The 14084-nt window shown below is 46.1% G+C and overlaps 1 protein-coding gene across 8 annotated transcripts in view; it reads left to right on the top strand.

Annotated features, from left to right (window-relative positions):
* Positions 1–9502, top strand: part of SLC23A2 (solute carrier family 23 member 2) — a 149974-nt gene extending 140472 nt beyond the window's left edge. For all 8 annotated transcript variants that reach the window (XM_016937398.4, XM_016937397.4, XM_063802999.1 and 5 more), the window contains 2 exons: positions 2484–2579; positions 4641–9502. In XM_016937398.4, the coding sequence (XP_016792887.1) occupies positions 2484–2579; positions 4641–4873 (329 nt within the window). In that variant the 3' untranslated portion in view covers positions 4874–9502. The remainder of the gene's footprint in view (positions 1–2483; positions 2580–4640) is intronic.
* Positions 9503–14084: the final 4582 nt, after the last annotated feature.

The raw sequence follows: 14084 nt of genomic DNA, 5'->3' as shown, positions 1-14084 counted from the left end.
GAGGACTTTGGGCCTCCAGGAGCTGTGGTGCAGATGCGTCTGTGGATCTCTCTTGAATCTCACTTTTCAGTACTTACCTGGAAGCGCTGTGGGCTTCCTGCTGGCGGGTACACATAACAGTCATGGATGCTAAGGTCTCTTTTTCACTGGGACCCTCTCTTTTGGGAGAATGCCTCTCTCTAAATCCTTTTGATTTCATTAGTCTATCTTAATAGACTAATGCTCCATTAAGATAATGTTTTTTTTGAAACTCAACTTCATAGACTTTGAACACGTTATTCTACTATTTGATGTCTATCCTATTAACTCCTCAGAGCAAAATCACGTGGCTTGTGCATTCAAGATTAACCTTTTTAACTCCTCCTTTTGTTTTAACACTGCAATGTCCTGAGGAATGTAGAAAGGAAGAACCATCTCAAGACACAGCCATTGCTACTGGTAATATCTTAGCCAGTGCAGAATTGAGGAGTGTTTGTTTATACATATATTTTTTGTGGGTGAAATTCACATAACAAAATTAACTACTTTAAGCAGTTCAATGGCATCTAGTACAGAGTTGTGCAGCCATCACCTCTGTCCAGTTTCCAAAACATTTCATTACCCCAAAATAAAACCCCAAACTCATTAAGCAGTAAAACCCTATCACCGCCTGCTCCCACCCGCTGGCAGCCACCGGTGTGCTTTCTGTTTCTATGGATTCACGGTCTATTCTAGGTATAAATAGAGTCATAATATGTGGCTTTTCGTATCTGGCTTCCTTCACTTAGCATGTTTTCAAGATTCATCCATGTTGTAGCATGTAGCAGTACTTCATTCCTTTTTTTGAGATGGAGTCTTGCTTTGTCGCTCAGGCTGGAGTGCAGGCCTGGGCATGATCTCAGCTCACTGCAACCTCCGCCTCCTGGGTTCAAGCGATTCTCATGCCTCAGCCTCCCAAGTAGCTGGGATAATAGGCACCCACCACCACACCCGGTCAATTTTTGTATTTTCAGTAGAGACGGGGTTTCACCATGTTGGCCAGGCTAGTCTTGAACTCCTGACCTCAAGTGATCCACCTGCATTGGCCTCCCAAAGTGTTGGGATTACAGGCGTGAGCCACTGTGCCCGGCCTCATTCCTTTTTTATGACTAGATAATGTTCCATTGTGTGTATATACCATAAATTGTTTATCGATTCATCCTTTGATGGACATTTGTGTTGTTTCCGCCCTTTGGCTATTGTGAATATTGATGTGCAAGTACAATCAGTTCTCATTATTCATGAAGTTATGTTTCGTTGAGTTGCCACAAGCAGTATTAGCAAATACTGAACCATTGCTGGGGAAACACAGTCAGCACTGCCACAGCTCATGCCTGGATGGATCTTCTTTAACACACACCATAGCCGCCTTATGTGTAGGAACGTCAGGGAGCACTTCACACCACTTGGACATTTTAAACAGTGAGATCACCAACGGAAAGCACACGGTATGACAGACATGGCACTACATAGTCCGCAAAAAGGACTCTTGTTTACAGGATGAGGCCAGAACAAGGCAGAGCGTCAGCTTATTTGACATCAGTCAGGAATGTATGTGGCGTGGCTCAGATTTTTCACTGCTCTGTATACCCATGAAGGCACCAAGGGTATTCATTTTGGGTTTACAAATACATTTTAGTGTATGGGCAATTTCACAAACACGTAATTCATGAATAATCAATGTGGGCCATATTTGAGTACTTGTTTTCATTTCTCCTGGGTATATACCTAAGAGTGGAATAATTGGGTCATGTGGTAATTCTATTTTTAACCTTTTGAGGAACTGCCAAACTTTTTCATGGCGGCTGCACCATTTTACTATCCCATTAGCCATGTACGAGGGTTTCTGTTTCTCCACATCCTCACCAGTGCCTATGATTTTCTGTTGAGGATTGTTCTATCTTCAGGATGGAAAGTGTGTGGATAAATGAGATTCTTGCTGTTTTTTACATTTAATATGTCATATTCATGGGAGGACATCTTTATAAATCCAGTTGCCCCTGATTAAAAGCAGCTAAGCACTAATTGATAACCCAGGATACTGAAAAGTCTTGTATGACTGCAGGTGCCAGAACTATTTTTGTCATCTTATTATTCACTTTGTAATTTTTTCTCCGCCTTATGACTACCATTTTTTTTATTTAGAATTTTTTTTATCCACCGACTACACCCCTGCGGCTTCACAGTTCGTTGTAGGGTGAACACCACTCTTACATTCACCTTCTATGCACCACTGTTGGGAATTCTCCTTACGGATATACCTTTGGATTATTGTTGAAAGTATTCATCGTAGTTTAAAACATTACTGGCAAAAATTCATCTACATGTGCACAACTAAGAAATGTACACTTTCCTTTCCTGCTTTGATTGGCGGAGTTCTGCCCACACCATTGCCCCTTCCCAAGTCAAGGGCAGGCTCACCGCTGCTGTGACACTGATCCTTTATGGCTGTGTTCTCTTTCTAGGGATAACAGGAATCGATCAAGTGTTGAACGTCCTTCTCACAACTGCTATGTTTGTAGGGGGCTGTGTGGCTTTTATCCTGGATAACACCATCCCAGGTACGTGGTATATATCAAACACACCTTTTTTTTTTTTTTTTTTTTTTTTTTTTTTACATATGTGTTACTTTTTTGCCAAATAGAAATGGAAAACGGGAAGAGTAAATGAGTTATAACCAGCCATCACTGGTTATAACTGTTTTCTAAAACAGTTGCGATGGCACTCCCAGCCTCCATGTATGAATCAGTTTTTTGCTACGTAAACTGATTAATTTTGTTTCTCGTGCTGAAGGACTTCTGGGAGACAGCAGCTGAGTTCGCTGCATGTGGTGAGATGGCAGTGGGATGGGCACAGGCCAGGCTCCTGCCCCCCTGCACAGCCTGTGCCAAAGGCCCTGCAGTGTGGGTTTCATCTGATCTGAGAGAGGTGGGCACAGCCCGTGGCACTTCTGCTTGGGGAGACTGTCCCTTAAATGAGTTGTTCCTAAGGTGGGCCTCCAGCCAACTAAGACCAGAAGGCAGTAGAAGACCATGGGCAAAGGCTGAGCTCAGGGATCCAGGATCATTGACAAGAGGTGCCTGGAGGCAGCTGCCTCTCCAGTACCCATGATCCCTGTTTATGGATACATTCTGTGCTGAGCTTGGGGTGACAGACTAGGATGTTATGTGGGTCCTGCCTTGGCGGTGGCTGCTGTGGACCACTGTAAAGTGCTGCCATGGACATACTGGCAGATTTCCCTGCCTTCAAGGAAGGGTGATACTTATTCTTAGGCTCGAAGGTTTTGTTTAGATTTTCCCCTTTAAACAACCCATCTCCAAAAAAAATAAAAAACCTCAATCAAGAGATTGCTGGGGAAACCAAGGCAGAAGGAATCACACACACGAATAGATGGAAGGCACTGGATTTAAGAGTCCATAACGACCACTCTCTTTCTCTCCTAAGCCAGAGGGAATTGAGAGAGGGATGCAACAGTCAGGCTGATGGAAATTAAAGTCAGCTTTATTTCTGAAATACTGACGAGAGAGCAGAGCTTAGATATAAAAAAAAGTCATGAGCTTCCTTGCTGAGCCCTGTGTGCTCAGAGCTTTCTCCCTGACCTATCTGTCAGGGTGCAGAGTGGCCAGGAGTGTCCAACCGGTGGATGTTCATCCCCGCAGAAGCACAACAGGTACATGACCTGTGTGTCCCCCATAGCACCAGACACGCTAAAATGGAGCAAAGCAGCATGAAGTGTGGGTCTGTCTAGATGGGGGGTGAATGTGCAGTGACTGGTTGATGAAGGCATTGTGTGATACAATAAAGATTCAGCCCTGTTTTGCAAACTCAGATTTGCATTTTAAAGAGGTTTTTTTTTTGACTCAGATTTACATTTTACAGTTTGTTTTGTGTGTTTTGTTGTTTGTTTTGTTTTGTTTTGTTTTGTTTTGTTTTTAAGACAGAGTCTTGCTCTGTTGCCCAGGCTAGAGTGCAATGGCATGATCTCAGCTCACTGCAGTCTCTGCCTCTCGGGTTCAAGCAATTCTCCTGTCTCAGCCTCCTGAGTAGTTAAGATTACAGGCATGCACCACCACGCCCAGCTAATTTTTGTATTTTGAGTAGGGACGGGGTTTCACCATGTTGGCTAGGCTGGTCTCGAACTCCTGACTTCATGTGATCCTCTCACCTCGGCCTCCCAAAGTGCTTGGATTACAGGTGTGAGCCACCACACCTGGCCTAGAGAGGTAGTTTTTGAGCAGACTTGGGGCAGGAGGTGATGAGCCAGAAGACTAGGTAACCAGTTGGGAGACCGATAGAATGAACCAGGAAAGCAATAACATGGCCTGAGCTGGACCCTAACAGTGAAAATTGAGAATATGGGTCACATAGAAGGATAGGGAGGTCTGGACATGGAGGGGTTAGTGCTTCTTAGACTTCTGGTTTGGGCACTGGATAGCTGAGCACCTTCACCTCCTCAAGTATTCTTTACTGTTATCTAGGCAGGTTTGATCTGTGGGACCGTGTGTGTGTGTGTGTGTGTGTGTGTGTGTGTGTGTGTGTGTGTGTGTGTTTGACGACAGTTTCATTTTCAGTAGAGCTGCTAAACGAAGCATTCCTTTGCTCTATCTTGGGATGTGTGACAGGTACTCCAGAGGAAAGAGGAATCCGGAAATGGAAGAAGGGTGTGGGCAAAGGGAACAAATCACTCGACGGCATGGAGTCGTACAATTTGCCATTTGGCATGAACATTATAAAAAAATACAGATGCTTCAGCTACTTACCCATCAGCCCAACCTTTGTGGGCTACACATGGAAAGGCCTCAGGAAGAGCGACAACAGCCGGAGTTCAGACGAAGACTCCCAGGCCACGGGATAGCCTTTGCTGTGCCCTGTGGCCTGGCCGCAGTGAGGCATGTATCTGTAGTTCCTTGCTGGGTAACAAGAAGTAAAATACATGTTTGTATATCTACATTTACATTCTGTGCCCCAGAGCTAAGACAGACTGCGAATCACTTTTCTGCTGTGAGGGTGATGGTGCCTGATACGGTGTCTCGCCTATCTCCTTATTTAAGCCCTTAACTCCTTGCCCTTTGAGAGTGTCCATTGCTGGCCATGGTCACTAAATTTGAAGTTCCAGTCCTCCCTTTGGAGTGGACATTTAAAATCTGCAGCGATTCCTTGCTTCAGTTCCCTTCCACCACCCAGGGCTGGCTTTCCTATAAGCCACCTCCAGGGTCCAGGGGCTTTCTCTCTCTCTCCGAAGCCCCTGGACCTGTTTCCTTGTCATTTGACCCTCGTCTGTGCCCGCGGAGACCTCCTCTGACCAAGGGGCACTAGTATGCCTTGCGCTATCATGACTGACTGGCCCAGTATGATTCTGTTGTCGCTGATCTCCCGGAGGAGGAGCCTGTTGACCTGAAAACAGTGGCGTGGCTCCCCTGTGCCCAGATCTGGCCGTGGGTAAGGCCTGCACAGATGTCGAATGAACATCTGTTTGGGGCATTGGAGGGAAAAGGAAAGGACCCTGAAGCCAATATCTGATTCTCGGCTGCGCCTTCTCTTGGCCACCCTGGCCCCGACCGGGCCAGCACGTGCACACTGGCCTCTTTTCATTTCACTAGTGGCCGAGACACCCTCTCTGGCATTTATCACTGTTAGCCGGTGTGATGAGTATAGAGTGCCACCCAAGGCACCGGTCACACAAGCTGATGGGCGTCTTGGCTCTGCCGTCATGTGGATGTTATTGTCGCGCGCGTCTATAATTACAAGGTTTTATTCCTATTTAATGTTATTGACTATAGCAGATTTTGGAAATCAGTGTTTTCCATGTGACCCTCTTTCCTTGCATCCCTATTCCTTGTCCCCCACCCACTCTTCCCCCCATCAAGAAAAGAACCAGCATTTGTAAAGCTGTGGACACCATCAGGGAAGCTTGTTGTAACGGCTTTTGAAGGCCAATAACCATTGTTGTGGTTGTGTTTTGTATTGCTTGATACCATGAAAGTGTAAATACTGTAATGCCTAATCTATTTATCAAAACTGACTACTGGACCAGAGCCCAGAAACCGTGGGTCAAGTTACACGTGAATTTGTCTTGTGAAGAAGGGAAGCTGGGGCAGGTAACACGCAGAGCCGCCACGTGGGACGGTCTGTCCGCCGGCCGGTCCCGCTTGCCGGGCTCCTGTTGCAAGTCGCTTCTGGCAGTCTTGGCTTAAGGAGACTTCCTGTGGGTTGCCACGTTGCACGTCCGTTAGATCTTGATTTTACAGGTGAGGGTGGTTGCCAAAGGTGATAAGAAAAGCAGCCAACAGGCTCCCTCTCACTTAAGAGAGTTCTAATTAATAACACTAAATTCTTCCTGAGAAATGGCTCCTCTTGGTTTGGTTTGAAGTTTTTCAGTGAAGGGAAAGGCCTGAGATAGGAAGCAGCGCCCTCGCTTCATGAGGTGGCGCATCTTCGGTGGCCGTTGGCCTGGTCGAGCTTTGCTCAGCTGCGTGGGTGCCTGTCTCCTGTCTCCAGCGGCCGGGCATGGTTCTTGGCAGCCTGGTGTCCACACGGTGCATTCCTGTCCCCCTCGGCCCCAGGCTGGCCCAGCTCTCCAGTGCTGTGGCGCTGTCTCTGCAGCATTGCCATGTCACCGTAGCCCCCTTCACTCTGGGAAGTTTGGGGCTTCAAGGTTTATTCTGGCAAGAACACCTCGGAGCCACTGCATTGTTTTGCCAAAAACTTACTGCAGATTAAGTAAAGAACTTAGATGCTAAATTACATCCAATTTTGTATGTTTTTTTGAATGTGTCTTTGATGCATACTTTACAAGCACACTGGCTCGCGGTTTCCATCCCTCTTGCCTTGGGACACTCTTGAGGCTGGCAGCCCTCCTGCAATGAGTTGCTCTCAGTTCCTTCTGTTTGGATTTTGCTCAACATCTCCAGTTTCTCTGCTCTGAAAAATGGGGAAAACTGCTAAACATCCCAGAGATTTGCAATCTTCTAGCTCTCCAGGTGAGCAGAAAGACCAAATATCCAAATAAAAGCCTGAAAGCCATTGGTGATCCAGGGGCACCTTCTCTTCAGCTTGACTGGGCGTCTTCCTCTGCATAACACTCAAGGTGTCTGCTCTAGTCATCCAGAAACCCACTCCCTTCTGAAGCCCCTCCTTGGGCTGGGTTTTATCAGGAGGATTCAACTCCGCTAACATGTGGGGTGCCCTCTGTAGGCCTTCACACGGGGAAGGAAGCCCTACCCTTTCAACTGCTGTTGGAATGAGAGTTTCCTGTTCTGATTCCACTGTGGCCAACCCGATAATTCTGTCCGAGGAGGGGTAAGGGAATAGGAGGTGGGGAGCAAAGAGGGCAGCCTGACTAGATGCCCCTGCTGAATCTGGTACTTTCTGCACAGCCTTGAGTGATTGGAGTCCCCTAATGACTAATAAACTTGAACATGTAACACACACACACACACACACACACACACACCATTTTAGGAAGTGGTTCTCCTACTGGAAAATATGCTACAGAATGAAAGTTTGTAATTGAAAGAAAAAGAATGTATTCATCTGCTTCTTGGGTTTAAGCACACACCTGAAGGGGAGATATTGGGGGACACGGTGGCCACTCGCGGTCTGTGTCATGACACTTCCCATTCACATCATTGGCCTGCGTTGCTGGGGCTTTGAACCACCACCCCGTACTTTGTTTTGCCTGTAGAGTGTTCTAAAATATTTTGGATGTGAATGTCCTTGCAGGCCAGTTAGTCTCCAGTTTCCACAGAGACCACCTACCCACCACCTTCCCAGGTCACCTGCCTGGTCCCTGAAAGAAAGCATTTGTGTGGGCAATCCCAACATGAAATGTAGATAGTGTGAATACGGACAGGAGGTGATGCCATATTCACAGTGGGGGGTGGGGGCCCCCCACCCCTGCTTCACAGAATAATGGGAAGTGACTCTAGTCTTTGTAAGCAATTTTCATTCTCATTAGGAAGTTAAATGTAGATTCACAGATACATTTACTTTCAGAATCCTCGAGGATTTCAAATGCTAACTTTTAGTTTCTTGGGATTGATCAAGGCAAGAGAAGTGGCTTTAACCATGCCAGCCAGAATGAAGCATCATGGGTCCTGATGGTTTCCCGTTTTCATGGTAACAAATTCGCACACAGGTTTTGCTTTATACTGTAGAATACTGACTTTCATGATGACAACTTGGTTTATGCATGAATATTGCAGTATTTCCATATAGCAAAATAACATTTCTACCCAGGATAATAGTCACAGTTTTCCAGGGAGGGAATGATATAATTTTCATGACAATGTCATGTGATGATAGAATTTCTCCATTGATGAATCTCTAGTATGTGTGTATACTTTATTTACCCATACGTATATTTTATGACCATGAGCTAAGTTGTTATTTCTTTCATTCATATCCCTGCTGAAATATTGGTACTAGCAACTTAAAGTTGGCAAGTCTCATCTTCAGTAATACGGATGCCATGGGAGTGGCCAGGCCAGATTGAAGGTGAATATGGAGCAATAGCAGAAGCCTCATTCCAGAACCCATCTGGCCAGAGAAGCAGCAGCATCCTGGGGGATGGCCGTGCATGGGGTGTACACTCACTATAGGCATAGGCCCGGCATGGCTGTCGCTGGACGCCAGCTGTGCACACCCAGCCACACCTGCTGCACGCCGCGTTAGTGTGCGACTCCGGGCCTGAGCATTCGCAAAGCTCGCTTCTCCAGGGAGCCTGCTCTTGGCTTTGGAAAAGAGCCCAGGGACTTAACGTGCTGCCTGTTGTACTCTGTCCCCTCATGACTTTTTAGACACAGGGACTAGGACATCGACCACCCTCTGCCCCTCCTGCAGTCAGAACCCGAGTAGTGCAAGAAGGGCCACCCGGTTTTGCCAGCGTTCAGCGTCTGCCCATGGACCCATAAGGCACATTAGCGTTGGGGGTCTCTTTTCAGCAGCCTCACAGACATTCCCGTCCTTTCTGGTTGGTGTTGACTGTGTTTCAGCATCACTCTACCCTCCCATGTCCTTAGCATTGCTGTGCGTGTTTCCAGGCACTTAGGACACCCTTCCCCACGTTGCCATCTTACTGACAGTTCAAATGACTCTCCTTTTTTGTTCGTTAGTAACAATCTTCATTTGACACCTTAATACATTTCTGACTGTTCTTAAAACAGTGGGGATGCCTATATTTTCCTTGAGTTTTTGTGACTGACTTTGGCTATATATACCTTTCTGGGGTTTTGTTTGTTTTTTATTTTTATTTTGATTACCGAGGGTATTTGGGGTGGGGTTGTTTTTTGAGATGTGTAATTCTTTTATGGAGTTTTTAAAAAGAATTTTCATATTGTTTTTCTAACATGGCTTCATTAAACGTTTAAGTATTTTAAAAATATGTAATATTTGGACCAGATGTTGTGAATAATAGTAGAGATAAAGCTATTTTATTCTGTATTTTTAAAACTGTTCCGTACAAATAAAAGCTCTCCTGGACACAGTTTTGCTCTTCACGTGCCTCCTTCTTGGGCTACTCTTTAAGAAAAGAGTCGTCCCTCAGAATCTGTGGGGGATTGGTTCCAAGACCTCCTCGGATACCAAAATCCGAGACTACTCAAGTCCCTGATATAAAATGGCATAGTGGGTCAGGCACAGCAGCTCACCCCTGTAATCTCAGCACTTTGAGAGGCCAAGGCGGGAGAATCGCTTGAGGCCAGGAGTTCGAGACCAGCCTAGGCAACATAGTGAAACCCCCCCCTCCCCCGCCACCCCGCCCCTTAACTAAAAAAAATTAGGCACACATGGTGGTGAACGCCTGTGGTCCCAGCTACTTAGGAGGCTGAGGTGGGAGGATTGCTTGAGCCCAGGAGTTCAAGACTGCAGTGAGCCATGTTCGCACCACTGGACCCCAGGCGAGGTGACAGAGTGAGACTGTCTCAAAAACATAACATGGCGTAGTGGATTTTGGTGTAGTGTATACATTTGGATATAATCTATGCATATCTTCCTGTATTCTTTAAATCATCTCTAGAGGACTTATAATATCAAATACAATATAAAGGCTATGTAATACTTGTTATACTGTATTGTTTCTACATTTGCATTTTTATTGTGTTGTTTTTATTGTTTTTTATTTTCAATCCTCGGTTGAATCCAAGGATACAGAAGCCTCAGGTACAGAAAGCCGATGGTAATTAATTAAAAGTTGTCACCTAGGGGAGGAAATCAACGGATAAGAAATTCAATTCAACAAGTTCATGAGCGTTATCATTGTCAGGTGCCTGGCAGACTGATCAATGAAAGCTACAGGAAAGGGACAATCAGTCCTCGTTCCCAGAGAACCAGAGATGTGGGCAGGACTCTTGCGAGGATGTGGAAGGAGGAAGTAAAGTCTCAGAGGCCTCAAGAAGTTAGAGAGTGCGCCCATGTTGGACTTAGGGGGTGAAATTCTGAGTCTGTTATTATAGTAACACATCTGGAGGTGAAGACATTTCGGGAGTGGTGACCAGAGAGGGTCTCACCAGCCATGCCCACTTTCAGGCTGAGTATTCAGACTGGGTCAGGAAGTGCTGAGCTGTGGGGGACTGAGAGCAGCTCCATTCTGTCCTCAACGTGGCTCCCTGGTGGGGTATAATGATGGGTCCAGAGGTGATTAGATGTGTTTTTTCACTTAGAGCAAGCTTGTCCAACCCACGGCCCACAGGCCACATGCGACCCAGGATGGCTTTGAAAGCTGCCCAACACAAATTCTTAAACTTTCTTAAAACATTGAGATTTTTTGTGATTTTTTTTTTTTCTTGAGACGGAGTTTTGCTCTTGTTGCCCAGGCTGGAGTGCAATTGCACAATCTTGTCTCACTGCAATCTCCGCCTCCCAGGTTCAAGCAATTCTCCTGCCTCAGCCTCCCAAGTAGGTGGGATTACAGGCATGTGCCACCACGCCCGGCTAATTTTTTGTATTTAGTAGAGATGGAGTTTCACCGTGTTGGGCAGGCTGGTCTCAAACTCCTGACCTCAGGTGATTCACCCGCCTCAGCCTCCCAAAGTGCTGGGATTACAGGCGTGAGCTAACAAGCCTGGCCGATTTTTTTTTTTTTTTTTTTTTGGCTCATCAGCTGATGTTAGTGTATTTCATGTGAGGCCCAAGACAGTTATTCCAGTGTGGCCTAGGGAAGCCAAAAGATTGGACACCCCAGGTTTAGGGCAAACCTAGAACTACCCCATTCCCATCTCAACCCGTGGTTCTTCTCTGGCCCATTGAGCTATGACCACTGCAGCCGCTCCTGCAAGACCTGCAGCCAGCTGCCACCATTCCCAATATCCTGACCTATGAACCGCTGCTGGCGAGTTCATCACAAGGGGGATTATTTTACCTGAAGTTAGGTACATGCAAAAGATTTTGTAAGGTATTTAAAAAATAAGGAGTACCCATGTTTCCACCCCCGGCTCCGACCACAGCATATTAACAGTGCTTCAGGCCAGGCGCGGTGGCTCAATGCCTGTAATCCTAGCACTTTGGGAGGCCGAGGCGGGTGGATCACGAGGTCAGGAGATCGGGACCATCCTGGCTAACACGGTGAAACCCCGTCTCTACTAAAAATACAAAAAATTAGCCGGGCGTGGTGGTGCATGCCTGTGGTCCCAGCTATTCGGGAGGCTGAGGTGGGAGGATCACCTGAGTCTGGGAGGTTGAGCCTGCATTGAGCCAAGATCCTGCCGCTACAGTCCAGCTTGGGTGACAAAGAAAGACCCTGTCCTAAAAAATAAATAAATAAAAACATACTTCCCGTTGTGTTACAATTGCCTACAGCAGCGGTACCCAACCTTTTTGCCACCAGGGACCGGTTTCGTGGAAGACAATTTTTTCCATGGATTTGGGGGGTGGGAGGATGGATGGTTTCAGGGTGAAACTGCTCCACCTCAGATCATCAGACATTAGTCAGATTCTCATAAGGAGCCACAGCCTAGATCCCTCGCACACGCAGTTCACAATAGGGTTCATGCTCCTATGAGAATCTAATGTACTGCTGATCTGACAGGGGGCGGAGCTCAGGCAGTAATGCTCCCTCCCTCACCTGCCACTCACCTCCTGTTATGTGGCCCAGTCCTAACAGGCCATGGGCTGGTACCAGTCTGCGGCCCAGGGGTTGGGGACCCCTGGCCTGCAGTATTCATTACAGTAACATGCTGTGTAGGTCTGTAGCCTAGGTGTGTAATAGGCTGTACTATCTAGGTTTGTGTAAGAACACTATGATGTTCACTCAACAAAATCGTCTAACAACACATTTCTCAAAACGTATCCCTGTTGTTAGTCAACACATGCCTGTATTTGCTGATACAGGTTGAGTATCCCTAATCCAAAAATTCAAAACCTGAAATGCTCCGAAGTCTGAAACATTTTGAGCACTGAGGACATGCTCAAAGCATGAGCACGAGAGACCATTGAGACCAAGCATATCAGATTTGGGATTTCAGATTTTCAGATTAGGGATGCTCAGCCAGTAAGTACAATGCAAATATTCCAAAATCTGAAAAAAAATCCAAAATCCAAAACACTTCTGGTCCCACGCATTTTAAATAAAGGACACTCAATCTGTATCACAAGTTAAGAAATAGGAAACCCTCTGTGCTTCTCTAAAACTAACATGAAAACTTGTACTTCCTCAGATTGTGCTTGACATTAAAATAACATTTGCAGCCGAATATATCTCAGTATAAATATGAGAGTGTTGAAGCCACCTCATATGTATTGCCACCTTTTGTCCAGGATGGGAGAGGTTTTGCCTAACAAATGACACGATTTAGTAGACAAAGTCTTCCAGAACCTTCCATCCTTGGGAAAAATAAAACCAGACTTGGAACCACAGGTTCAGACTGAAGGAATGACTCAGATGGTGGGATTTAGGCATCTGCTTTGAGCTGTACCCCGAAGTCTACAATGACCACCCCCACACCTACCCCAACCTACACACATACCAAGGCAGCCCTTGCCTTAACTGGACCAGTGTTGTCTCCAGACACATCCCCCAGCAGAACGACAAGAAGACTCTTCCTCCATTGCCGCTCCAACCTTCCAACCCCTTTGAGGCACTGTGAGCCTCAAAATCCCAATTCATATCACTTATAAATAGAAGCATACTACACTGCCACTTGCTTTTTTCACTTGACAATATGGTGGGGGCATTTCTGCCAATGGGAAGATACAGATTTCATATTTTATGCATCGAGATACAATTTAACATAACCAAGATCTTATGCACATGGACTCCTTTTTAGTGCAGTTTTTTTTTCATCTCTTCTGTTTGCTTCTCCTCTGCCATCCCCCTCTCCTTCTGCCCATCCTCCTGCCTTGCTCCATGTGAGCAATGGGCTTGGTATCATTCACACATTTCTCTGTGCTCATAACCATGTCAACATCTAGCTAGCTAGCTATTCTACATGTACGCACACATATACACCACACATATATTCCTTCATGTTTTGTCATTGCTCTCATACACACTTTTCTGCATCTTGCATTGTTTACTGAGCAATATCTTGTGGAAATCCCTACAATTTAGCTGGTCCCACTCTAATTAATTTTCCTGATGATTTCACAGTATTCCTTGCTATAGATTCACCATAGCTTATTCAAAGTTGAGAGATACTCATATTCCTAGTTTTTAGCCATCACATATAGCTATAACAAACATTGTTTTATCTAGGTTTAAACAAATGATAAAATACATTCCCAGGAGTGGTATTGCTGGGCTAAATAGTATGGGTATTTTTCATTTTCCTTTTTTTTTTTTTTTGAGACGGAATCTTGCTCTGTCGCCCAGGTTGGAGTGCAATGGCGCAATCTTGGCTCACTGCAACCTCCGCCTCCCTGACTCAAGCGATTCTCCCGCCTCAGCCTCCCGAGTAGCTGGGATTATAGGCACACACCACCGCGCCCAGCTAATTTTTGTGTATTTAATAGAGACAGGGTTTCACCATGTTGGCCAGGCTGGTCTTGAACTCCTGACCTCAGGTGATCTGCCCGCCTCGGCCTCCCAAAGCGCTGGGATTATAGGGGTGAGCCACCACGCCAGGCCGGGTATT

This window comes from Pan troglodytes, chromosome 21, assembly GCF_028858775.2.
Source record: "Pan troglodytes isolate AG18354 chromosome 21, NHGRI_mPanTro3-v2.0_pri, whole genome shotgun sequence".
NCBI lineage: Eukaryota > Metazoa > Chordata > Mammalia > Primates > Hominidae > Pan > Pan troglodytes.
The sequence above is the reverse complement of the archived record's forward strand: the minus strand, read 5'-3'. Positions and strand labels throughout refer to the sequence as shown.